Source organism: Raphanus sativus, chromosome 4, assembly GCF_000801105.2.
Source record: "Raphanus sativus cultivar WK10039 chromosome 4, ASM80110v3, whole genome shotgun sequence".
Lineage (NCBI taxonomy): Eukaryota > Viridiplantae > Streptophyta > Magnoliopsida > Brassicales > Brassicaceae > Raphanus > Raphanus sativus.
Window position 1 is genome coordinate 30,149,208 of NC_079514.1, and position 27,240 is coordinate 30,176,447.

The 27,240-nt window shown below is 34.5% G+C and overlaps 5 protein-coding genes and 1 long non-coding RNA gene across 6 annotated transcripts; 3 read left to right on the forward strand and 3 right to left on the reverse strand.

The window, feature by feature from the left end:
• The first annotated feature begins 1,237 nt into the window (after positions 1–1,237).
• On the forward strand, positions 1,238–2,097 carry LOC108834189 (probable calcium-binding protein CML46). Its single transcript, XM_018607536.2, has one exon. It carries the CDS (start codon positions 1,325–1,327, stop codon positions 1,928–1,930), a length of 606 nt encoding a protein of 201 aa, XP_018463038.1. The 5' UTR covers positions 1,238–1,324; the 3' UTR covers positions 1,931–2,097.
• Positions 2,098–2,235: 138 nt separating this feature from the next.
• LOC108834187 (uncharacterized) lies at positions 2,236–4,261 on the forward strand. Its single transcript, XM_018607534.2, has 4 exons — positions 2,236–3,267; positions 3,350–3,588; positions 3,665–3,813; positions 3,884–4,261. Exons 1-4 carry the CDS (start codon positions 2,975–2,977, stop codon positions 4,118–4,120), a joined length of 918 nt encoding a protein of 305 aa, XP_018463036.2. The 5' UTR covers positions 2,236–2,974; the 3' UTR covers positions 4,121–4,261.
• On the reverse strand, positions 4,192–5,790 carry LOC108834188 (transcription factor MYB105). The gene is made up of 3 exons (XM_018607535.2): positions 5,231–5,790; positions 4,818–5,120; positions 4,192–4,680 (listed from the first exon to the last, which is right to left on the reverse strand). The coding sequence occupies exons 1-3, from the start codon at positions 5,487–5,489 to the stop codon at positions 4,331–4,333; spliced, it is 912 nt and encodes a 303-aa protein (XP_018463037.2). The 5' UTR covers positions 5,490–5,790; the 3' UTR covers positions 4,192–4,330.
• Positions 5,791–10,858: 5,068 nt separating this feature from the next.
• Positions 10,859–12,618, reverse strand: LOC108831897 (uncharacterized). Its single transcript, XR_001946435.2, has 5 exons — positions 12,465–12,618; positions 12,299–12,386; positions 11,982–12,209; positions 11,138–11,261; positions 10,859–11,066 (listed from the first exon to the last, which is right to left on the reverse strand). It is a non-coding gene; the product is annotated as an uncharacterized LOC108831897 (long non-coding RNA).
• Positions 12,619–14,201: 1,583 nt separating this feature from the next.
• On the forward strand, positions 14,202–16,660 carry LOC108849407 (pentatricopeptide repeat-containing protein At5g39710). The gene has a single exon (XM_018622959.2). The coding sequence runs from the start codon at positions 14,307–14,309 to the stop codon at positions 16,554–16,556; it is 2,250 nt and encodes a 749-aa protein (XP_018478461.2). The 5' UTR covers positions 14,202–14,306; the 3' UTR covers positions 16,557–16,660.
• An 8,514-nt stretch (positions 16,661–25,174) lies between these two features.
• Positions 25,175–26,386, reverse strand: LOC108850636 (putative F-box protein At1g32420). Its single transcript, XM_018624133.2, has one exon. It carries the CDS (start codon positions 26,361–26,363, stop codon positions 25,197–25,199), a length of 1,167 nt encoding a protein of 388 aa, XP_018479635.1. The 5' UTR covers positions 26,364–26,386; the 3' UTR covers positions 25,175–25,196.
• Positions 26,387–27,240: the final 854 nt, after the last annotated feature.

The window sequence follows — 27,240 nt, forward strand, 5'->3', positions numbered from 1 at the left end:
TAATGTGAAATATTATTATTTAAAAATAATGTAAAATTTATTAAAATAAAAAATTATTTTTGGATATAAAATAATTTTGAATATTATTAAATAAATAAAATAAAATAATATTTTTGGATATAAAATAATTTGAATATTATTAAATAAAATAAATAAATTATCATTATATATATCTTTTTATTTCATATATTAATATATAAAATAGATATAATTAATTTATTTTATTTACTAATTTCAAAATTATGTTTATATCAAAAAATCTATTTAAAAAACAAAATTTACAATTAAAATATCTATTTTTAAAAATAATATTTCACATTTAAAATATAATATAATTTATATAATTAAATTATATTTTAGATGTGAAATACTAGTTTTTGAAAAATATTTATATTGTAATATTTTAGAAATCCAAATTTTATTTTTTGGATATAATATTATTAAATCAAATAAATGAACTAATTATATATTTTTAAAAAATTTATTAATTGTAAATGTAAATGATCTTCCAAAAGCTTCATATGAGAGCATTTGTCAGAGAACATTTGGAGAGCATAGCATTTAGTAAATGCTTTTCTAAATGCTTTTCTAACAAATGTTGATTGGATAATATAGAGTATAATGCTAATGCTAATGCTCTAATGATAATATAGAGTATAATATTTTTTGTAAGAATATTTTGTAGATGCTTTCGATAGCCGGATTAGGAAATAGCGTTGTACATGTACATGTTGTAACTTTGTTTATCATAACAAAAGGAAATATGCGAGACTTCAGAACACAAAAGGGAGTTGTATAGTTTGCATTCTCGCATAAAAATGTCCCAGTCGTTTTTCATTTCAAACAAGGAATAATTCATAAAATAACGTCTAAAACTAGTATTTTAAAAACCGAACTGAACGACACGGTAGGAAACACGACGAAGCGAGACGTGAATTTTGGTCACCTATTAACAATCATAGTTTTATAATAAGTTTTTCTTTTTAAGTTGGAACCCATAACTATAAAATAGTAAACTGACTGAACTTTCATTCAAATAAGTCCAGAAAAAAAAACAACTCCCAGAAATTTCCTCTCAACTTACATATTCTTTTCTCAGACTTAAGTTTCTTCGTAAGTTTCCTCTTTCCCTTTCATTCCTCATCTCTTCTTCCAACTGCACCTTCCTCGCTTTTGCCTCTCCACCTAATTTCTGTTTACATTTGACTTATTCATCATGTATATAAATGCAAACTCATATCACTCACATATCCTCACAAACAAATTTATTTCATTCATTAGCTAAGTTTAGTTTCTGAAACAAAACATCTAACCAAAAAGAGTTATGACTGGAAGCCACTTATATTGTCTTATAACCATGGAGAAGAGTTCCTTGTCCAAATGCAAACACTCTTCTTCTTCTTCTTGTTTCACTTTGTTTGGTCTGATCGATTTTTTCCTCATCAATTTTTTCCAATGGGTTTCTCTCGCTCAGATCTTTTTCTCCAGATCTTGTCCTCTTCTTCTTCAACACCAGCAATGTGTTTCCGAGAAGAAGAGCAAAGATCTCGATGTCCAGAGCTCCATCAAACATGATGATGGTCTTTGCGGAGAAGATGCAGAGATGGTGATGAGAAGCTTAGGACTTCTCACGGCCGACTCAAAAAGCGAGGGCCTTCAGAAACGTTACAGTTCGGAGGAGCTTTCGAACCTGTTTGAAGAGAAGGAGCCGAGCTTGGAGGAAGTGAAGCAGGCTTTTGATGTCTTTGATGAAAACAGAGATGGGTTTCTTGATCCAGTAGATTTGCAGAGAGTTTTGACAATCCTTGGGTTAAAGCAAGGATCTAACCTTGAGAACTGCAGGAGAATGATCAGATCGTTTGATGGAAACAAAGATGGAAGAATCGATTTCTATGGATTTGTGAAATTCATGGAGAACAACTTCTGCTGAAAATCATAGTTTATGAAGTAATAATCTATCATCTTCTGCACTCTTTTTATTTTTATTTTAACTTCTTTGCTTTAAGATAACGTCTCTTAATATGGTTTTCTAATCACCTTCTTGTAAAAATTATTGAAGTTTAATATCAAAAGCTCATATAGAGCACAAAACCTAAATATTCTGTAACAAACAAAAGCATCACCACTGGTGATTTACCAGTAATCACAGAAAGAAAATTGAACTAGTACACACTATTGACACCTACAAAACAATAACTAGAGAAGTTTAGGTTTAAATCTTCATCAATAAAAAGAACACTGACCATTTTGAAAAAGATGGAAACAGGTAGGAATTGGTTTGAGAACCTCGAGATAAAGCTTGATTAGTGTCAGTCACAACATATCCTCATGTATTTAGTCATATCCTTATTAAGGAAGCGCATGTGTATGGTTTAGTATACATATCAAGCTTATTCCAGGCTCCTTAACACGCATCTTTTTCATCAAAGAATGTACTGTACTCTCGCCACAATGTCCCACTCTTTTTGACTTGGCATGAATATTAGATAAGAATGTCCTACTTATCCGCCGTTTCCTTTCCTAATTCATGATGTGAGAAATCCACTTATCATTATTGTTCCAAGTAACTATGTCTCTAAAATTCATGCCTGAGAACCCTTTCCACTCATCCTCGAAGCTGCTGCTTTTAGCGTACATATCAACCAACGCATAACCAGCAATTACATGGTTCTTAAAACCATATTTAACGACAAGTCACAAGTCCATGTAGAAGATCACCGTGTTTAAAAATAGACAATTCAGCGACTGAGTTTAATTAAAAAAACAGCAAATTCAGTCTCCTCGTAAGACCTGCTCTGGAAGTAAACTTACATGATGGATGTGTTTACCACTAGCATCAACATCAAGCAACCACATTTCTCTGTCAGACATTTAATCGAACTGCTTGCGTGCGCGAACAATTCCTCTATAAGATTTCCGGTTTAATTTCGGTTTGAACTTTACGATTTGGTTAGACCGGAAAACAGATTCCGGTATGGTTACTTGGATTGAACATCATCAGCAACTTTCTATTCATCGAAAGATACATCAAACGCATTTATTTGGAAAGATTCTCCCATTTTTTCCACCTCTCTCGATCTTTGAGCTTCACTGGGAACTAAGGATGAGTAAACTAGGGCTTCCATTGATGAATCTCGTTAAACTTAGAGGAACACCGATTCTGCAGCAGTTGCTTCTTGAAGAAAGGCTTCTTCGATCTTCCTCTGCTAATTGGTGTATCCTTAACGACGGAACCAATCTCCCTAACATTGTCATGGGTTTGTCTGGGTAAGAAAAAGCTTCTTCTCCTAAAATCTTTCCCGAAAGATATGACTTTTGAAAATGTGAAAGTGTTAGACTTTTTAAACAGGAAGCCTTGTGAACTTGTTGAGCTTGAACCTGTCATAAGAGATCGAATACCGGTTATCAAGCGATTTACTGGAGGAGGAACTGTGATTGTTGACGAAAACACTCTTTTCGTGAGTTTGATTTGCAATAGAAATGATGTTCCTGATGTCCAGCCTTATCCACGATCTGTCATGTCTTGGAGCGGTTCCTTTTATAGTCAAGTGTTTAACGGGATTGGTGATTTTCAGTTACGTGAGAACGGTTTGTGACTCTGATGAATGTTTCTAAAGTTTTTTTTCTGTTGACACATTGAAAGTTTTTTTTTTCGGATTGTCAGATTATGTTTTTGGTGATCGTAAGTTTGGTGGAAATGCTCAGTCGATAACGAGGAACAGATGGATTCATCATACGTCGTTTCTATGGGACTATAGTGACAGTAACATGGCTTACCTTAAGCTTCCTTCAAGAGTGCCTCAGTACCGGCTGGTAAGAAGATTCCTATTTTCTTTTCATTCAAAAATAAAATTAAGTTATTGATTCGTTTTGAGTATTGCAGGAAAGAGATCACACAGATTTCGTTTGTAAAATGAAGGACTATATTGGAAGATCGGCCTTTATAGAGAAGACCATAGAGGCGGTGGGAACACAATTCATGTTGAAGGAACTTAGCTTGGATGAGATCGATGATTCTTGTAGAGAGCATGTAGAAAGCACTAGACTCCTCACATTGGATGAACTCAAAGAAACATTGGCGAAAACAACTCGAACTGAGAGTATTGCTCAAGTCGTTTAAATGATTTAACCTTTTGAGATTGTTAAATAATGCTATAGCTTTCTTCTTATGCTTCAATTTTTTTACGGTGGTTAAATGTGTACTGGTGACTCTTATATAGAAAAACAAACTCTTATACAAAATGCAACCTTGTTATATTAATGCTTCACAGAGTCATCATAATTTTATAGCGATTAAAGGTTACAATTAGCAAGCTCTTAATTAGTTTCTTCAAGAAGCTCCAACCCCGAGAAAGTCAATAAACCTTGGGGGTTCAGTGATCTCGGTGTAATTGGCCACCACTGTATTTTCTGCTCCTGATGTTGACAGTGCTGAGGTTGGTGATGGTGATGATGATGATGGTTGAGAGTTGGAGATATACCTTCTTGTGAGTTGTTCCACGGAATCTGTAGGGAAGGTAGAGAAGTCATGTTGATGATGATGATGTCCCAAGTACTGCATTGACATGCGCATAGAACAATACTCTTCTAGTAGAAACTGATCTCTGAGGTTAGCACTTTCCTCTTTTGGCATCTTCCAGCTGTAGTTCTTCAACTCTGTCCTTTCATCACCTACCCTTCCTGTAAACCACATTATATCAAACCCATGAATTTTATGCGTCACAACAATTAAATCAAACATAAATACACATCTTTAACTATTGAAGATATAAAGAAATGCATGAGACTATCAGAAAAATTTGTAGGGAGGCACAAACCAGGAAACAGATTGAAGGTTGGTTGTAGATTCATGCTTGTGATTTCATGTGGAGAAGGAACCTGTCTCTTTCTTGACTTTGAGTAAGAAGCTGATTGTTTCCTCATCTTTCTTGCCATGAGAATGTGCCAGTGATTCTTCACTGCATTGTCTGTTCTTCCAGGGAATAGCTTAGCAATCAAAGACCATTTGTTACCAAATGTTGTATGAACTGCAAGTAGCTTCTCTTCTTCCTCTTCACTGAAGGCACTCTTAGTAATCCTTGGATCCAGCTGGTTAAACCACCTCAATCTGCAACTCTTTCCTTCATACACAAAGACCAAATATAAAAATATAAAAAGAAAAGAAAGGTGTTAACTTTCAGAAATCAGAGTATACAAGAAAGAAGAGGGACTGTAACCAGTTTTTCTTTACCTGTTCTTCCTTGCATTTTCCTTGCAATGTGGTTCCACTTCTTAGGACCAAACACACCCACAAGCTCTTTGAGCTTGGAATCCTCAGAAGGTTTCCAGTGACCTCTAGTACAAACCTTAGATAGTTGCTTCCTCTTGTTCTCTTGATGCATCTTTCTTTTATTACAGAGCTCTCTCAATGATGATGCATTGTTTTCTCCAAGCCCATTAAATGGTACTCTGCAATGGTAGACGTCACAAGGGTATTTATGGAATTCCATCCGAGTCTTTCTTCAAGTAGTTTTCCTTAAAACCATGTCCATATACATACACAGTAACACAGACATATAAATACATACATATATGTTTTGTTGTGGTATTATTCGGTGATGGCTATATCTAAAAATGGAAACCTGAGGGGGAGAGAGAGAGAGAGAGAGAGAGAGAGAGAGAGAGAAGAAGAAGAGGAAGAAAAGCCACACACGCACACACATCTTTCATGGTTGCTCTGTGTTCAGAACAGTTTCAGTTCTCTGACAAAGTTTTTTGACTTGTTCCAACATTAATTCTCTATATATTCCCCCACGCTTTACCACATCTATGTATATTGTTTTCTTTTTCAACTTTTTAATCATGTTATATATTTACATATATTTAAATATTTCTTGTTACATGTTTTCTAAGAAAAAGCTGACCATAAAGAAAACTAATAAATAATATAGTGCATTCTGTTTGGCTGATTTATTTTCTAGTGAGCACTAAAGTCTACGTATCTTACAGATTGTTTTTTTTTTGAAATTGTATCTTACAGATTGTTGGACAAAAAAAAAGTAAAAACTTGTTATAGATCAATGAAGGGAATGTTATGTAATGCACTTTGTTTTCTAACATTCTTTACTTTTGTTATCGCTTCATTGTTGAATATATGAGTTTTGTTAAGAAACAATGTTGATTTTTTTTCTTAAACCTTCTGTTCTGAATAAATGTAAGCATACTTCTAAAGAAAATGTATATTGAAAATAAGAATTTTAATTATCTTAGAGAAATATGTATTGTCCTCACTATCCAAAGAAAGATAACTCAAATCTATAAAAGAAACTAGAAATGTATTTTTGTTTACAAAATCTGAAATTCATTTCAGTTTAGAAAATTGTTTATTTTTACAATACTTATGATTTCTTGAGTAAATATTTTTTGAGTAAATTAACTTTACAATTTACATAAACTCACGCACGAACCCAATTATTATATGTAATGGCAATGCAAATTTAAACATTTCGTCAGCTACAATACAAAACTCAAATTGGCGTTATAACTTTTTTGAAGTGGATATTAATTTATATTCAAACAAAAAAACGGTTTTACAATACTACTATATGGATTCTTAAAGGAAGATAAGAAAGAGAGCGTTTCGAGTGAGGTGTTGCTTGGCTTTTAAGTAGTTTGCACGTAAGACTACAACCGTAGGCCTGATTCATTTGCTTGGTCACTCATTGATCAAATTGAGGTGAGGAGATTACTTGTATTCTTAGTTTGGTAAGGTGCATAGCATAGGTGCAAGACGTTTTTGCATGTCTTCTACCACTGAGCCCGTGCTATATGTGATCCTCTTATTATTAATAAGGAAGCAATTTGAAAAAATAACCTTGAATGAGTAAATTTATTACAATATTGCCATTTTGATGATGTGTCGTAGTCTCGTGTATCTTCAGCCTTCAAATATAATTACCTTTAAAATATTAGATTAATTACGTTGACTGCCATTGGTACTCCTTTTTTTAGTGCATTGTACATACTATATCATTTTGTTAGGGAAATTGAATCTAGCATACGTTAAACCACAGAATTTTGGTATTATATTTTCCAAAATACTTGCATATAACAAAAGTTGCAGCATGAGAACTATAGGAAAATGGAAAATTTGCACCGATATATTAACATGTTAAATGCAACAGAATTTTATAACTAACATTTTATATTCATGCTCCAATACAAAAACATTATATAAGCTGCTAGGGGTCATCTTCTGTCTAAATAGAAGATTTAAACATGTAATTTTGAGAAAAATATGATATTGTATATCCCTCAAATATAAGATTGGACTAATTATATGAAAGAGTCATGCTTTTATACAAATAAATGCTAAAATATTTAAACATTGTTTTTGCAAAATCTTCAAATGTTTCGTTGGACAACTTATATAATATAGGGATGCTTAACATATAATTTCAAAAAAAAAACTATATGACTAAGTCATGTTATCCCATGAAGTTATTAAAATCTGGTTTTCTCAAATTGGTTTTGCTTAAACCCGTAGCTTAGCGTTTTTGGGGGGATGAGTTAATTTTTGACGTTAGTTTAATAATGGATCTACTCTTATTAATAGTAATTTAAGGGTATAAATGGACATAATGAGAACTTTTTTTTGGTTTGTGTTCATGTTAGTTAACGTAATTGTTAAGTTGTTGCCTATAAAATTTTAATTTTCCTATAATTACTCTGCCATGATCAATCATGCCATTATGATTGATTGTATAGTTATGAATGCATACTTTTAAGATAATCAATTTTGTTTCCTAATCCACATTATTTGAACTGTTCAGACCTAGATATTCAATCACGCAAAACTTCATGCACAAGTTCAATCTTAAAAATGTTTAGTAATTAGTGCAAAATTGAACTAATTGATTTGTCATTATTGACACAGAGAAATTTCGGTAATACAAAAAGAAAAAATGGCATAAACTGATTAAGTGGTCAATCAATCATTGTACATATTCCCTTAAATTGTCTAGCAAACTAATTGATTAAACAATTGATTTACTATATTTATATATCTCTCAAATCAATCGAATATATCATTCAGCTTTTAACCTTTGCTTTTAGTTTGAAATGGCTGGACTTGTAGATTTTATGGTATATAAATTCAAATATGATATGATTTTAAGTATTTAATTTTCTTCTCACTCCACACAAAGTGCGGGTCCTAGTATAGAGTAAATTGGAATACTAACAGAATATGAATGGATATTGAGTTGATAAAAAAAACTAGTTGTGGACCGTGGACGTTGTAATCGATTTAAAATGGATGACGGTTAGGTGATCCCATAGTCCTGCAATAAAAACACAAACAAAGAAGAGATGACCTCAAAGCTCCGGAAACAAACATAATATGCATTCACTTTACTGTTTCTGATTCTAATACGCATTCCTCTTTTACCACCATAGTCGTTGCATTGTAACCAATGGGCGAAGATCACTAACCTTTTTTTTTTAAGATCACTCAACTTGACCTGCATATATTTAAAGTTATAGAAATACACTTATGTAAATTTATTTTCACTATAGTTTTTAAATATATTTAAAACTAATAAATAATCTAACATTGTAACTAGTACCGGGCGTTCAGGTTCGGATCGGGTATTTTAAATTTTAGGTTTTCGGATTTACACACTTAGATCACATTCTAATTATTTTACTAGTATAAGTCGTGTTTGGATAATAACGCTTAAATAATCTAACATTATAATTAGTACCGGACATATAGGTTCGGATCGTGTATTTTGAATTTTAGGTTCTCGAATTTAGACTCCTAGGTCACATTCTAATTATTTTACTAGTATGGGTCGTGTTCGGATAATAACACTTCGGATTTGATTCAAATTTTTGTTGTGTCCTAAAACACATAAAATAATTATATATCGTTCGGGTATAACCGGAAAAAAAAAACTTTAAAGAAAAACATAAAGAAAACCATTAAATTGAATATAAATTAATCCAAAAACTGATAAAATAATAATAAAATGTTAAAATAAGCAAGAAAAGAAACACTTTGCGTAAACAATATGTTTTACTTTATAGAAAGAGTAGGCTTGTTATTTCAAAGAAAAAAATTATGAAATACTTATTTATAATTAACTGAGTACTTAAGGTATTTATTTAAATTTTAATATTTGTTCATATCAATACAAACACTGAACTAATTTCAAATACTTATATATATTTTAAATATTTATATTGACTATTAATTTCAGATATCTCGAATTATCCGTTTGGATTTGGTTAATAACACGTCTGGTTCAGAAATGTTTTGTACCACTCTACAAACCCCGTTCGGATATTTTTATATTTCGGATCGGATAACGGATCTGAGTTTTTGGTTTGGATTTGGTTTGGATTTTAGATTCCGGGTCTTATGCCAAGTCCTAATTATAATTATGGTCATTCTTAGTTTCTATCATATTTTTCATGTTTTTTTTAGTTTATATATATATGGTAACGTAGATTTATTATAAATTTAAAAGTATTTTTTTTAGTTTATATGAATATCCTATAATGACAATATTTAATTTTAGATATAATGTTAATCTTAATATTTATTGTGGAATATCTTATACTAGGGTAAACCCGCCCTACGGGCGGGCGGATGAATAAATAAAATATTAGTATAAATTTATTTTAAATAAAAGTAGCATTAGTATTTAATCTTTTAACTACTCATTTTACTATTCATTTTAGAAATTATATACTTATCTAACTATAATAATTTTTGTAATTATTTACTTTCTCTCATATGTTTATTTTAGTTTAATTATACTAATAAGTCACATAGATTTTTAAACAACCGTTGATTAGAGTATAGTGAAATTATTTTCTCTCCTAGTTATATATTTGTTTCATGAATTGAATTTATCTTTTTTTTTTATAATTTTTTAGAAAAGAGATCAAACTGGAGGACTTGTTATATCAGAAAATTTTGGCCACTCAGTATACAATCTCTTATTATTTGTTCCAAGTGAGCGGCTTCCGTAGCGTGGATCTTCTTTATTGTGAATATCAAACATTTCAACTTATTTTTCTGTTTAAGTTTATAATGTTTAATTCTATACCATGTTTCTTTTTGAATTTATGTTCCGTCATTAGCTGAAAATTCGAATCAAGCACATTTTTTTTTCAAATGAGAACCAAATACAATAAAAACAAAATAGTATCAATTAGCACAAATCTCAGTTTATTTGTGAGATTATGTGTATAAGTTTAGCATAATTGTTCTTGTCATGTTATGCGTATTAGCATTTATTATCGGTGGTAATTGGCTAACTTGAGTCGTCGTGAAAGTTGAAGTATATTAAAATTCTTTGAACTGTGTTTTAACGAACTGTTTGCTGTTAAGTTAACTAAGAGCATCTCCAACCCATTGCTATATTCACCTCCAAATGCTATAATAGAGTAAAAAGTGCTCCAACCCATTGCTATATCCACCTCTATAATAGAGGAATGCTATTTTCACCTCTATAAATAGAGAAAAAATAGCATTCCTCTATTATAGAGGTATACTTTTTTTATTTCAAAACAGTCCTTTAATTTTTAAACTTTTATAATTATATCAAAAACAATTATTTTTATAAGAAAATACAGTTTTTATAAACATAAAATGACACTTTTGATTTATCTAACAATCTTTTTAGTGAAACTTTTGTTTAAACAAAGTTAAAAATGTATGAAAATCTTATAAAAATAAAATTGAATAGGGTTGATTTGTAACTTTTAAAAATAAAAGATACTTGTTGTAAAATAAAAATAGAATCTTTTGAAAATATTCCTTTTTAGAGGTAAAAATAGAGGAATACATTGGAGAAAAACACATCTCTATTTTAGAGATCCTCTATTTAAGAGATAAAAATAGAGAAATACATTGGAGATGGTCTAAATTTTCTTTACACCATCATATTTAGTAGTACTTGTGGAGCAGCTAGCTCCAGGCTCCAGACTCGCCCAAACCAGCGGTTGGTCAAGTCAACATCTCTTTATTTGCAAGTTCCAGAAAATATAAACTTGAATCATCATGAATCTGCGACCTGCAAATTTTAATGTATTTAGTATCATAATCTTTCTACAGTTAAACGTTACAAACAGAGATGGTTTTAACCTCCAACAAACTTGGGACTAATTCTGGTGGCAACAATGACCGTAGTCCCACATGCACCCTAAGTAAGCTCCGGTGAAGTTGGCTGGCCTGAACTTCAAAAGCACTGAGACAAACAGTTTTAGACCTGAAAGAAAAAGTGGAGCACTTTAGATCCTTGGTCGTAAAGATCCCAGAAAAGTAAACATGGAAAATCATCATGCTGCTACAAACTTATTATAAAACAGATCTGTGTGGTGTAAAAGAAAAACCAATAGTTAACTTATCTAAAGGCCCGAATTGGAGATCAAGGCATATCGTAAACAAAAGTATGCATCACCAAGCCTTAAATTAAATAGGATAATATAATCTGCAATAAAACTCTTGGATGCAGACAATATGGTTTGTCTGAGATTTAAAACTTATTATTACATAGAATATGGAGGGTTAAAAAATAGAATGTAGAGAAACAGAGTAAGCAAAAGAAACCAAAGATATGCAAGAAACTCTTTATATAACTATCAAAAATCTATTTATATGTGTTTGCTTAAACTATTCTGAGATATTAAATAGGTACTAATTCTACATTTTTTCACCAGCATTATCATCTGTGTATATGTTATCAAGAACATAACAGAGATCATGAACAAAACTAAAATGTATATGTGAATTGCTTATGTATCTCAATCTAGAAGACTATTCATGTACTCAACACATACATATGAACGTAAAAATATTTTTTTTACCAGGATATGAGTAGAGGTTGTGGAACCTATCTAACATCTGTTACTTTATGGGTTATGAAAAAAATCCAGTAAATTTCTGTAGTGTGCATTTTTTTTACATGTACATAGATCTCCTATCTTACCTCTTGAGAGGAAGAAAGGCTATGGAGTGAGAACGAACAGGGTCTGAACAGGGCCTTCGTGATCGTCAACTGTATCGATCAAAGTGCCCATTCAATAATCCCAGAGCTGGATGACACCTCTGTGTAATTTGGCGAGATTCCATGGTCTTTTGGGGTGGAAGGTCAAACCCTTAGCTCTGCAACTCTTTTTCAAGAACTATTTCAATGTTTTCCCAGTTTACAAAAGCTCTACAAAAAAAAGAAAATAAACAATGAGAAATCTACCGGAATGATCAAACACATATCTAAAGAAAAAAAAACTGGAGAAACAAACTTACATTCCATCGACCAGGAGCATATCACAGCAGCCTAGCCTCAACGACGGAGGAGCAACCGCCAGGCTTCAAGTCGGAGAAGAAGATCCTCCTAATAGCCATAACCACACTAATCAAAATTTTGCTAGAGATAGAAATAGAAAATGAGTTCGATTGGAGAAGTATTTACCTATTTATACGGATCTCACATCGAGTCCCAGCGACAAACGATGCATTGAAGAGATTGTAGTGGGGGTCTGAATTAATCGATCGAAATAAAGACGATCTCATTACTCCGTCTGTTTCGTCGAGAGCGAGAAAACCCAAGCGGCATGCATCGCCATCGCAGGAGGGAGCGATTCGTTTGTTATCGGGCCGGATAGATTGACAGAATGTAGAGCCCATTAGACAACTGGATGAAGCCCATATCTCTGTGCGTTTAATGAAATGCCAAGTTTCATACACCATGGACACGTGGCAGCTGCAGGAGGCGCGAGTTTCCAAGCTGGATCCTGACGTGGAGGCCTCTGGAGAGAGGGAAGTGAACTTTATATAAATAGATAGATTTATTTAAAGTTATAAAAGTACATTTATCAAATTTTATTTTTACTGTAGTAATTATATATATATATATATATATACATCTATATATATATATATGTGAAAATTCATAAGTAACTAAGCATCTAAATATCATTCTATCTACCATTTTGGTTGAAATATTTGTTACCAACAAAATATTGTATGATGTTATGCTTGATATTATTAGTGAAGTGTTTTACTTGCAATATACTTTGCGATTTTTTTCTCTTTAAGATTTACTATTTTCTTCTTTATTTTAATGACATTTGATTCTATATCCCATATTTCTTAAATGCAGTATATACTCATGTATTAAATTATTATTTTAATGTAATTTATTGTTGCCTTTTGTTTTCAAAAATAAATTAAAACTTATTGTTATGTGTTTTTAGTTTGCTTAGGTGGAATGCCTAAAAGAATAGATAAATCTCTAATTATATATGATTGTTATTTTACAATATTTAAAGATTTATTTTAGTATTTAACTTTGAAACTCGTCAACCTAATTATGGTATGTAACGGCAATGCAAACATACATTTTCCATTAACTAAAATACAAAAGTTGAACTAGCATTACATTTTTAAATGGATACTAAATTATATGCAAACAAAAACTGTTTAAAGTACTACTTTATAGTTTATATGAATGTTTAAAAAATAAGAAAGTAAAGCGTTTAGAGTGAAAGGCTATCTTGGCTTTTAAGTAGTTTTCAGGTATCATAGTTTAAAAAAAAAGTAGTTTTCAGGTAAAAACCACATATGTAGGCGTTATTCATTTGCTTGGTCTCCTTTTTTCCTTTTTGGTCAAATCATTTGCTTGGGCATAAACTGTTTGTAGTTTTTTTTTTTTGTAAACCAACGAGTGTTTGCTTTTGAGAACGCCAAGATATGGTGGTGTCTCCAATTGTAAAAATGTATCCTGTTTGTGATTGAAATTTGTGTGGATCTGACAACTGTTTGTAGTTCACAAACAAGCTTCTCTACTTGTTTGTAGTTTGAAGATCGGTGCGCTCTTTCCCATTAGTTACTATCATCAAAATATCTATATCGGCTTTTTCATTGTTCATTTTCTATATCACTGTAGTTGTGTCTTGTTGCTTTATGTCATTAATGGGTTTGGAAAAAATGTGTTTTTTCGGCTTATATAAATTTTCATGTTATCAATATAATTCAATAGATAGTAAAAAAAAAGTTGTAACATACTGACTTTTTTTGTCAAATACAACAATGATTTATACTAATGTTTAGTGTTTAATTGTACAAAATATATTATTAACAATTAAATTCTTTAATGTCGGTCAACAAAACAATGAAATTCTAAATAACAAAATAACTGACTGAAAATCCAAAGCAGACAACAGATGAGTGATCGGACGGCCGAGATGAAACCCCCATCGTCTCCTTCATTTCCTTGATCCCTCCCTTTCTATTCCCCTAAACCCTAAATCCAATGATTCTCTCCAAAACCCTAACCCGACGATCTCTCTCGACGCTCGCTTCTCGCTCGGACTCCCTCCTCGTCGACAAAGCCTTAACCTTTCTCCGACGCCACCCTTACCAGCTCCAACACATCTCCCCACACTTCACCCCTGAAGCAGCCTCTACTCTCCTCCTCAAATCCCAGAACGACCAAGAACTCATCCTCAAGTTCTTGAACTGGGCTCACCCGCACCACCACCACTTCTTCACCCTCCGCTGCAAATGCATCGCTCTCCACATCCTCACCAAACTCAAACTCTACAAAACCGCGCAAACCCTCGCGGAGGACGTCGCCGCCGAAACCCAAGACGACGACGCTTCCCTCGTCTTCGCCTCGCTTCGAGAGACCTACGCTCCGTGCGATTCGACTTCCTCTGTTTTCGATCTGGTGGTTAAGTCTTACTCTCGTTTGAATCTGATAGATAAGGCTCTGAGTATCGTTCGTCTCGCTAAAGCTCATGGCTTTATGCCTGGAGTCTTGTCTTACAACGCTGTCTTGGACGCTACGATTAGAGCCAAGAGAGACATTAGCTTTAGTGAGAGTGTCTTCAAGGAGATGTTGGAAACGCAGGTTTCTCCGAATGTCTTCACTTACAACATCTTGATTAGAGGCTTCTGCTCTGCTGGGAATCTAGACGCTGCTCTTGAGTTTTTTGGTCGGATGGAGAAGAAAGGTTGTTTGCCTAATGTTGTTACTTACAACACTTTGATCGATGGGTATTGTAAGCTGCGTAGGATCGATGATGGGTTTGAGCTTTTGAGAGCTATGGGGTTAAAGGGGTTAGAGCCTAATCTGATCTCTTACAATGTGGTTATTAATGGATTGTGTAGAGAAGGGAGGATGAAAGAGACGAGCTTGGTTCTCACGGAGATGAATAGGAGAGGCTTCTCTCTCGATGAAGTCACTTACAATACTCTTATTAAAGGGTATTGTAAAGAAGGTAACTTTCACCAAGCTCTTGTGATGCATGGGGAGATGCTGAGGCATGGGTTGTCTCCTAGTGTTATTACATATACTTCGCTGATACATAGCATGTGTAAGGCCGGGAACATGAACCGTGCTGTCGAGTTTCTTGATCAGATGCGTGTGAGAGGGCTTTGTCCTAACGAGCGTACTTACACGACCTTGGTTGATGGGTTTTCGCAAAAGGGGTGTGTGAATGAAGCTTATCGAGTCTTGAAAGAGATGGTTGATCACGGGTTTAGGCCTTCGGTCGTGACTTATAATGCTCTGATTAACGGACATTGTATTGCTGGGAAGATGGGAGATGCGAGGGGTGTTCTTGAAGATATGAAGGAGAAAGGTTTGGCTCCTGATGTTGTGAGTTACAGCACTGTGTTGTCTGGGTTTTGTAGGAGCTACGATGTGGATGAAGCGGTGAGAGTCAAGAGGGAAATGGTTGAGAAGGGGATTCGACCTGATAACATCACTTACTCATCGCTGATCCAAGGGTTTTGCGAGCAGAGAAGAACAAAGGAAGCTTGTGATCTTTTCGATGAGATGCTGAGAGGTGGCCTTACACCTGATGAGTTTGCTTACACGGCCTTGATCAATGCTCACTGCGTAGAAGGGGGTTTGGAGAGAGCGTTAAACTTGCACAACGAAATGGTCGAGAAAGGCTTGTTGCCTGATGTTGTCACTTATAGTGTGCTTATCAACGGGCTTAACAAGCAAGCTAGGACAAGAGAAGCGAAGAGACTTCTTCTCAAGCTGTTTTATGATGAATCAGTTCCTAGTGATGTCACGTATCAAACACTTATTGAGAACTGTGGTAACGTCGATTTCAAAAGCGTGGTGTCTCTTATCAAAGGATTCTGTATGAAAGGGATGATGAATGAAGCTGATAGAGTCTTCGGTTCCATGATTGAGAAAAAACATAAGCCCGATGGAACAGCTTATAACGTGATGATCCATGGTCATTGCAGAGGTGGAGATGTAAGGAAAGCGTATAGCTTATACAAGGAGATGGTAAAATCCGGATTTCTTGTGCATACTGTGACGGTTATTGCTCTGGTTAAGGCGTTGCACAAGGAGGAAGGTATGGTAGATGAATTGAGTAGTGTGATTGACAATGTATTGAGAAGCTGTGAGTTGAGTGAAGCAGAGCAAGCTAAAGTGCTTGTGGAAATCAATCATAGAGAAGGGAATATGGATGTGGTTCTTGATGTGCTTGCTGAAATGGCTAAAGATGGTTTTCTTCCCAATACAAGAAGTCATTAGTGAGATTTGTTTAGGTGTGATGAAACTGATGCTCTCTTGATGTTTAATAATAAGGATAGATATCTTGATGTTTAATAATAAGGATATACATTCATAGTATACAAGATGAGTTCTACTATGACATACATATCTTGATAGATCATATACACTTTTCAACTTTAAACACAACTCGTCTTGTTTTCAGGGACGGCTTCTTTAAGCACAGGCTAGTCTTGCATGCAGTGTCGGTCCGGATTTAAATGGCGCCTAAAGCGTACAAAAAAATTATGCCCTTAAATAATAAATATATCAAAAAAGTTAACTGCATTTTAAGTACAAGTATGTAATCAAAATAATGCAATACACTATTAAATCCTAATTTGTTAACAAAAAAATAAAATACAGAGAGAAAGAATCATATTATTGAGAAAATAATGATGTTATCGATGTAATTTGATTAACTAAAATATTTAAGAGAAGTTGATTACTAATCTTATTTTTGTAATATTTTTATAAATAAAGAACATAAATTGTATGATACAGCAACATATGAAAAAATTACATTAACATCAACATCTTTTTTTTTTCTTAAAAAATGTAGAAATTGAGAACTGATAATTTACATCTTTTGTTATAATAAATATCTTGTACAAAGCTATTTTATAAAAAAGAAACAGAAGAGAGATAGATGATTACTTTGATCATTAATAAATTATTCTTAAAGAAGAAAAAAAACTAGAAAACAAAAATGGAAGAAGACGTCTACTTTGAAAATATAACTAAGATTTGTTTAATTAAATGGATTATTTAATAATATATGTGATAGAATATACTAAATGTTGTTAGAAAAGGTAAGGAATAACTAAGGTTTACTTAATTAAATGGTTTGTTAAAAAAAGTAAGGAATAAAAAAGAAAAATAGTAAAAAAGAGATGGGGCATTGAACTCAGTACCTACAAGACTTGTTGAGTACGATATGAACCATTAGACTAGAGTAACACACATGTAAAATTCGGCGCCCCTAATATATCTAGATATTTTGGTGCCTAAAGTCCTGGCTTTACGGGCTTTAGCCCAGGGCCGGGCCTGCTTGCATGGCTATGAAAAATCAAAGATAACATTATATATGTGATGTCAAAAGAAAAAAAAGAGGCATGTTATAAACCATTGGATGGACGGACATAACCGAACCGTACCAGACAGTACCGGGCAGACGTACCGGACAGACAATACCGAACCGGACCAGACGCATGAGGAAGAAAGGAAGACTTAGACTTTACCATATTTATGTTTTGTATTAGGATAATACTATTTCCATGTATTTCCTATTTCCTATTGGAAATAGGATCTTTCCATTTATCTATTTCTGGTAACATGTATATATATAGATGCCTATTGGCACATCAATAATAAGGAGAAATACAAGTTTTACAACACGTTATCAGCACGAGAGCTCTGAAAAAAACCCTGAGTGAATTTCGAAACCCTTTTTCCCAGCAACCACCATAAAGCCTAGAAATCAGACGAAACTTCAAAACACCGTATCTCCTCAACCCGACGGATCCAGACGACGAGCCACCTATCAAATTCAAGATCTCGACGAGACGAATCCAACGCCGTCGATCTCATCGCAATCCGATACCGGACGCGTTCTCACGAGCTATTACAAGAAGCGCCGTCAACTTGATTCAAAACCCTAATTCGGACGCAACTTCAAATCGACGTATCTCTCAAACCATAAGGATTTAGCCGACGGTCCATATATCCAATTGAAGCTCTCGACGAGAAGAATCCAGCGCCGCAAACCTCGTCTCAATCCGAGTTCAGACGCGTTCTCCACCTCCGTTTCAATCCGCGTTGACAATTTCCTTTTTACTAAAGGAAACCCTAGCTGTCTTTCCATTCTCATCCGACCAGCACCCATACTGACGATCCGACGAATTTATCAGCACCCGATAAGCTACCAGACGATCCGACAGTTCATCCAACAGCCGGTAGAGGTTCCGGACGATCCGATCAGCCCGTTCCTTGCTCGCGATAGACGTTCAAGCCGTTCGCGGTTTTCTCTCCTCTCTCTAGGTGGTCCAGTTTCAGATTCTCTCCAATCTAAAGGTAAATAAAATCTGAAACACCCTTTGGAACCATATCAAAACGAATTTGGTTGTTTGTTAAAGGATTGAACATTAAAATTTGATGTACCTAAAAACCTAGGACAATTGAATCCCTAAATAAATTTGAGGAATTAGGATTTGGTTTAGTTCTCCCGTTAAGTTGCTAGATCAAACGGTCATTAGGTTGTTAGAGGCACAAATATTCTTTATTCAATAAGAGATTGATTAAATCAATTAAAACCAAAACACTAAGTGTTCTTGGATCTCGAGAACCTTATGATCTGAATGATCAATCGGAGCCAATAGAAATCGATCACCCCTTAAACCCATCTTGGTCGATTTCACAAACTATAAATTCTATAAACTGAAATCTGAATTATTTTCTTGATTGCTTGATTGATTGATTTGTTGAAATTTCCTTTCTGCTAAAATGGAAAATTTCATTTTCTGAAAAAAAAATAGAAAGTTTCCTTTTCTGAAAAAAATAGAAAGTTTCATTTTCTGAAAAACTGAAAGTATTTTAGCAGGATCCAGCCGTGTGGCTTTGCATCATGTACTGTGGTCGTGTGACCTAAGGGTCGTAAGACCTGATGCATTATAACCCTGAACATATAGTTTATATTTCATATATCACTTATCTGAAATTTTTTCTAGTTAGGTCCACAGGAACCTAGATCACATAAGAACACTTGAAAATTTCTGAAGTTGATATATGATTGCTTAAAGGGATATTTCATGTTGATTGATTAATACTTGTTAGAAATTTTTGTTTTGGTTGGTGTGAACCATTGATATGTTGAGTGATAAAATTTCTAAAAGTATTTTCATGTTTGATTGATTATTTGAATGCATGAATTCTAAGAATTGATTGATTGATTGATATGATTCAGATGTCAACCTTGGATTATGATACCCTAGAAATTTCTGAAGAAAATTATCTAGGATGAGCAATGAATATCTCATATATACTATGGACAGAGGGTCTTGGGAAATGTATCATCAAGGATGATCATGGAACCAAGAACGAAATGGCATTAACAGTAATGAGCCATCATCTCATTGAGGAACTGAGAAATCAGTACCGAGATATAGAGAGCCCCCGATGCCTCTGGACAGAATTAATGTCCAGATACACTAAGGTGTTATTACCAAAGATAAGGCATGAGTGGATGAGCCTCAGATTCCGGGACTATGGGTCCGTGGAAGAATATAATTATACCCTGTCCGAAATAGCTCATAACCTGATATTATGTGGTGAAAAGTTAACATATGAGGAATTACTTGAAAAGACATTCTCTACAGCAGATCCAAGAGATCTATTTTTACATCATAGAGAGAAATGTTTCACCACATACAATGATCTGTTTTCATACTTATTACAAAGAGAGTGGATGAATCAAATAAAGAATGAGATGAGTGGTTATGAAGCAGATTGTGATGAAAGAGATAATAAATCTGAGGAAGCCACATCCAAAGTGACAGTTGGAGTGGCCGGCTTGACCATAGGCTAAAAGGCCATTTGACATCCTGAAATTTTGCTTTGTTTGTTTGTTTTACTTTAAATCTTATTATGTTATATTATTTGGTGTTTTTATGAAAACCTTTATTGAATGATTTTTATTTATCTTAGAATTACAAAGCATAAAAATATCCACGAAAAATAAAAAATAAAATTCTCCCAATAAATCTTGTTCTAGAAGGATAGTTAGACCACAGCCAAGGCATTGCCTGAAAGGCATTATATACACCCAATTTCGTGCCCATTGAGTACTAACAAGAAATGGTTTCCATATAGAAACAATGGGCAAAAGAGAACAAAAGGTTCCTACAGATTTTGAAAGAAAAATCGCCTAAGGCCTTATAAGAAAGTGGTCAAGACTATACCTATATACTCTACTGATTAATACTATGCTATGATCAGTATGATGAGAGGCAAAAGAGCCATGGTAACCAGTTGGTTAACCATACGAAATTACACTTAATGGCATGACCGGACTAGCCATCCGGATCGATCCAAACTTGATGCAAATAATTGAAAGGCACAAAAGAGTTATCTCATAGAATCTCACGTTGTGAAACATGTACACAAGGAAAGCTCATGAGGACTAACTGTCCCAAGTATCATGAAATGGCATAATGGTTTATAGCATGTTCATGAGGGGGAGAATACACACCCGTGTGGTACATGACCATACTATAAAAACATGAACATGATCCGTGGGACATGGTCTATGACCATGGTAAATTAATACAAAGACAAGCCACGTCCATCATGATAAACCATCCGGTCGAGACTGGGATGGATGGACAGGACGTGGACGCGGTCAACAAAGTTCATACGACCGTACCACGGACGATGAAACCGACCGGGTCGAGAACAGAACCATGGACAATCATTTGGCCGATTTCCTATAATACAAAGGCCACGACCTAATGCTTGGGAACACACTGATATACATGTGTAAAGACAATATGCATCAGGCCATATAAGTGAGCATAGATATTCCCATCTCAGATTAAATACGGGTCACGACCAGACATATGAAATCTTAAAGAGATTTAACCACCACATTCATATGTGCTTTCTAAGATAGAAACTGAGATAAGAATCGGGAATATATGTTGGATAGGAGTATGACTTTCTCCCACGAATTTATATGAAACCTTGAGCCAAATATGGGTGATAAGATTAAATGGCCAGGTTCACGGATTGCATGAGTAATCCGACTGTCCAACATCAAAAGTGAGAAAGCTATAAGCTGGATAAAGAGTAAGATATTGGTATTAACCATCATTGTCTTGGCAAGATCCTCGGACTAGAAGTATAATCTAAGACGTCCAAAGAATGTGATCAACTAATGCAAAAGCTAGCAGAACTAGATGCCAGACACATTGACCCGAAAGGAAAGAAAAGAATGACTAAATGTCATACCAGCTTATGCACCACGAAATTTGATGTCCTAAGAGACACAATCAAGTTGCTACAGAGTCTATACAAGATAGACCAAAGTGTTCCATAAGATAAAGGAACCTCGGATAGAAAGAAATGAAAAGGTGCACAGAATGATATAAATCCGAGTTCAAAAGGGAACCAGTCCGGACATGGAGATAAGGCTGGCCAGCTAACCATCTAAGGTACCAGACCATGTAGTTTGGGACGCCAAACTGCAAGGAAATAAAGGTCCTAGATAATGAAATCTCAAATCGATTTGGACATGTCTGGAACACAATGGAACCATACATAAGAGTGTTAACACCACTGATGTATTTACATATAAGAGATCTCATAAAAGAAAGTAGCACTTGAGTATAAGATATAATGCGAGGATCATAAACCCACGAGAGTACTCACAAAGAATAAAATGGACGTGGGGTTTAAAGTAAAGAAAGATGGACGTATTGGCCATAAAACGCCATCAAGTGATAAAACCAGTGAATGGGTCATGTGAGGACAGTAAACCGTGAGATAAGGACATGGTCACGTGGTCTAAGACGTGCATGTACCTATTTACAGCATTTGAACATAGCTGATTACACAAGGTTACTCACAGAGACCGAAAAACAGTTTATAAAGAGATATACTCCTATGTGGTGGATGCTACTACTCAGATTCGAAATTGACAAAGGTCTGGTCATAAGTAAGAGATAAAAACGTAGTAAGCAAGCATATGGATCACTGGATCAAATATTATAAAGGTACCACAAAGATGAGAAAAGAAATTCTCAATGAACAACATTGTTCCTAAGCTGTTCATGGACTGAGTCATTAAGCAGCTGTATAAGTAAAGGATCTGTCTAAGAACAATCCAATTCAGTCCATACATACTTATAAGAAGTACAAAATCCCTTGCGTTTGGAACCAGCCTAAAGAGAGGTTGATACAGTTTATTTCTAGATCTCAAAAGATCAGCTATCATGTAGTAGTCCATAGGCACGCCTAGCAAAGGTCCATACAAACTAAGGACATGGAACTGCATATACAGATATAGCCGTATGAGAGAAGTACCAATCACCATGTGATTGGTCGTGGTCTATGACCCAATGGTCTACGGCAAAGGCTTGATAGCAACACACCAACAACATCTTAGACATCCATCAAAGGTTGTGTGTGTGTATAAACAAGATTGATTCTTAAGACTATGTATATAAGGACTGCAATAACTCATAGCAGAGACCATAGTCGTGGGTATGTGTATGAGATCAGCACGCCCTAAGTAAGATATAAGATGGTCACAGCAAAAAGCGAAGAGAACCATTATGGTTCACGCCAAAGACCATACCAAATCAAAGACTATGTCCGGCTTCTTTCCAGCCGAATCATCCATGAGAGATGACTAATTTTGTTAACCCAAAACGTGGTATGACTTTTGAGGTATCAACTATCAGTATGGATAGTACATATGGCAAGAAAGATTGATTGCCAAGAATAAGGTCCGATGAGTGTACTTGGTTATAGAACCAAAGTCTAATGAGTATGTAAAACTCATTGTAGTAATGATCACTGATGAGAAAATTATGATCTAAGACACTCATGAGAAAATTATGGACGTGTATAGACAAGGTCTATGACACAATATGGATCGACCAGTTCAGTACATTTTCGATAGTACTTAAGAGAAATATCTCACTGTCCATAAACGACCAGGTCATACTATAGGACGATCCATAAACACTTATGGATGAGATCCGACCAAGTAAAGTGGTTAGTAGTCTAAGAGACATACGTTTTTGGTCAAGGACCATAATGGTCGACCATATTATAAGTTGGACGACATAAGGCACAGTACGTCCAAGTGTTCTTCTGCGAAATTCTAAGAGAAAGAAACACAGACACTCCAAGCTCACTGAATCAATATTTACAAGTCCTTACACGGACATCTTCAGTGATGCATTCATCAGGGGGAGTAGTGTGTGTTGTACTCTTTTTCCTTCACCAAGGTTTTGTCCCACTGGGTTTTCCTGGTAAGGTTTTAATGAGGCAACATGAAGCACACTATGAACTCTGAAACGGTTATGGCGTCCAAGGGGGAGTGTTATAAACCATTGGATGGACGGACATAACCGAACCGTACCAGACAGTACCGGGCAGACGTACCGGACAGACAATACCGAACCGGACCAGACGCATGAGGAAGAAAGGAAGACTTAGACTTTACCATATTTATGTTTTGTATTAGGATAATACTATTTCCATGTATTTCCTATTTCCAATAGGAAATAGGATCTTTCCATTTATCTATTTCTGGTAACATGTATATATATAGATGCCTATTGGCACATCAATAATAAGGAGAAATACAAGTTTTACAACAAGGCAGAGAATGTTGAGTTCATTATCACGTTTTTCAACTTCTTGGAGTTGGGCATAAAAGTTTTTCACCGTTTTTTTTTAGTAAAACCCTTTAGTAACCATGTTATCACCTACAGAATGTATCTTTTCTTTTACGGCATCAAACTACTATTTAGAATTGTAGCTTTCCATAACTGTTTTGAATAAAATCTGGTCTTTATCAATGTTCTCCTTTCGTAATTCATCAGTCCACACTGGTTTCACCCTTCTTAATAAACCTAGTACTACCCAATTCCCTATTATAGCTTCTGTTGGACCAGTCTAGAGACACATAAACGCTTTAAACTATGTTTACTTCCCATTCACACAGTTCACAAGAGAAGTGAAGAGAATCTTGCTAAAGCTGTTTTACGATGAATCAGTCCCTACGGATGTGCACGTATCAAACACTCATTGGAAACTTCGTCAACATCGAGTTTAAAATTGTGGTGTCTCTTTTGAAAGGATTCTGTGTGAAAAGGAATGATGAATAAGCTAATAGTCTCTTTGAATCCATGCCTGAGAAAAAAAAAGTATAACGTGATAATCCATGGTCATTACAGAAGCGAAGATGTACCAAAGCGTATAATCTGTAAAATAAGATCGTACGATCTGGATTATCTTTTGCATACTGTGACGGTTATTGCTCTGGTTAAAGGGTCTAACAAGGAGATATGGTTGATGAATTGAATAGTGTTATAGACAATGTGATATTGTAAATTTGTAATGAGTTTATAAGCTTTCTTCGGAACAGAAAATGAGTTTGAAATAGTCAAGTTTTCTTTGTTTCTGTGATTTTACATGGTTTCTATTAAATAATTTGAATAATCTCTCACAGGCATACTAAACACACCAAGTTCGTTTTTCCATATTGTAAGTTACTAGTTATACTGTAAACTATCAACCTAAACATTGCTGTATCTATTCTATAATATACATAACCAGTCATATTCATGTCTACAAATGACAAATCTCAATCAAATGACATATGTAACTCGTCAAACCACAGGTAAAAACTCCGGTTATGTCAATATCTGAAATATATAATTCCATATATATAATCTCTGATAATTAAAGACAACAACATTAATCAAACAAAAGAAAAGACAAACCCCACGAGACCTTCCTTGTAATAGGGTATATATGTAACCTATGTTTCGATCATTACATTTATACCTATCAAGAAAGAAGCACCATGAATATTACACTGAAAGATCTTTACTAGTACAAACACATTGTGTTCTCGGCGTAATCTGGAAAAGTCCTGATTAGAAGAGCCTTGTCACACCCTCTTTCCTTAGGATAGTTTTCTTTAAGATCAACATATCTGACGCTGTTGCGCTTGGGATCATAATAACATATACGTAACATGTCACGAGGCTCATTGAAAAAAACAATCTCACCAGCACGAGTAACATCAGAGATGAGCCAGTCGTCAAAACCCTCCATCTCATAAAAGAAAATCTTGGACCATCTTTGTGTCTTCTTCTCAGAATCTTCTTCCATAATCCAAATTTCCATGCGCTGCTCGCAACATATAAGTCCTAACTTTCCTTGGTAGTTTATCAGATCACACCAACCCAGAGCCATCATCAGTGTCACAGGTTTTGGTGCATCTACATGATAAAACTTTTCCGACCGAATATCAAACCTCAAAATTTTATATTCAGTAGTATCGTTCACTTTAATCCCTACTAGAAAATAGATAGCCCCGTTGATGGAAACTGTACTGCGATAACGTAACGATGGATAGAGATATTCAATGTTTTGGATATTCCTCCACTGCTCCTCCGCCATGGTATCTCCTAATGTGAAAACTTGACAAGCCTGATCCACCCTGTGGACTAGGTTCGGTATGAACAATACTTTGTATTGATTCTCGAGAGGTTCATATCCGAAGAAGCAAACACCACCGTGTGAATGTTTCATCTTTGGTAAGTTGAAGGTCTGCCTCGTAGTAGGGTTATATATAGCTCCCTCTTGATGTTCATTTGACCAACAAAGGAACAAACCGCGGGAATATTCATGAGCTGTTCTAAGGATTGATACCGATTCTTTGTGAGTCTTTTGAGGGCAAGGAGATGAGATGACTAGCAAACATTCATCAGTCGCGTTGTCAGGATCCAAGATAAGATGGGCATCACGCGGAGGCTGTGTCAAAGACCGAGTTACAATCGAGTCTATGAAGTCTTTACGGCTGCTGATAATTGATGACCAGCTCTTTGAAACGCATTTGAACCTCACTAGAGATTTCGCCGGTAGCTTTTTTAGTATTTCCACCGTTAGATCGAGAGGGATGTTGAAATTCCTGGTGGATATTCTACGGCAACCAAGTCGTGAGGGTGAAAGTGAGGTTTCATGGTTCTTCTCTTTGCGTCCTCTCTTCATTGTCCTCTCTTCTTTTATGTCAAAGTCCTATATTTTTATGTTTAGCATATATATATTTTAACTCTTCGAGAAATTAATTTATAATTATCTGTACAAAAATATTTTATTGTTTTGGCAAATAAATGATTATTGTTAGAACTTGACATAAACCAGTCAAAGCTAATTATGGTTACATAATTAATCTCTGATAAGGACTCCAACTATTCGTGATCTGTAAATCAACATTCCATATATAATTACACATTTTCTTTAAGCTGATTTATCGTGATATTACAATTATAAAAAAAATTACGATTCAACAACCGATAATATTACCTGTTTTATGAAGATCTACGCCTAACTATATGACCTGATCCGACAATACTACACATTAGTAAATAAAACAAATTCCACATATAATTAACACTAGGTAATAATCCGCATTTTGCACGAGATGTGAATACTAGTTTTGTTATTTTTAATAAGGAGATATTAAATCTGGATATTGGTTCGGTTTTAGGTTAGTTTTTTTTTGTTTTTAATCTCCTAAAATATAGCTATAATTCTTAATAAATATGTATTTTGGTTTGTTTGGTTCAAATTTATGATTTCTTTGGTTTTTCCGGTGATAACCAAAAACTATTATTATTTATTTGGTTTTATGTTATATGAATTTTAGATAGTCATGATGTCGAATCAGTGTTTTCATATTATAGTTAAACATATAATAATTAAAGAAAAATAAAATAAGATTATTAAGACAAATTATTTCACTACAATTTGGTCGATTGTGAAAAAAACATTAAAAAGAATATTTCAAGTTCCAAGAGAATTAGATACTTATTGTGGTGAATATTTAGTATGTAGGTGCTCACGTCAATGTCCACATGTATAAGTA

Excerpts from the sequence above, each read along its gene's own strand:
- LOC108849407 (XM_018622959.2), top strand. The coding sequence starts at position 14,307 with ATGATTCTCTCCAAAACCCTAACCCGACGATCTCTCTCGACGCTCGCT.
- LOC108834187 (XM_018607534.2), top strand. The coding sequence starts at position 2,975 with ATGGTTACTTGGATTGAACATCATCAGCAACTTTCTATTCATCGAAAG. Across the intron at positions 3,268-3,349 it reads ATTGTCATGGGTTTGTCTGG|GAAGCCTTGTGAACTTGTTG; the intron begins GTAAGAAAAAGC and ends CTTTTTAAACAG. Across the intron at positions 3,814-3,883 it reads GAGTGCCTCAGTACCGGCTG|GAAAGAGATCACACAGATTT; the intron begins GTAAGAAGATTC and ends TGAGTATTGCAG.
- LOC108834188 (XM_018607535.2), bottom strand. The coding sequence starts at position 5,489 with ATGGAATTCCATAAATACCCTTGTGACGTCTACCATTGCAGAGTACCA. Across the intron at positions 5,121-5,230 it reads GAAAATGCAAGGAAGAACAG|GAAAGAGTTGCAGATTGAGG; the intron begins GTAAAGAAAAAC and ends TTGTGTATGAAG. Across the intron at positions 4,681-4,817 it reads AACCTTCAATCTGTTTCCTG|GAAGGGTAGGTGATGAAAGG; the intron begins GTTTGTGCCTCC and ends TGTGGTTTACAG.
- LOC108834189 (XM_018607536.2), top strand. The coding sequence starts at position 1,325 with ATGACTGGAAGCCACTTATATTGTCTTATAACCATGGAGAAGAGTTCC.
- LOC108850636 (XM_018624133.2), bottom strand. The coding sequence starts at position 26,363 with ATGAAGAGAGGACGCAAAGAGAAGAACCATGAAACCTCACTTTCACCC.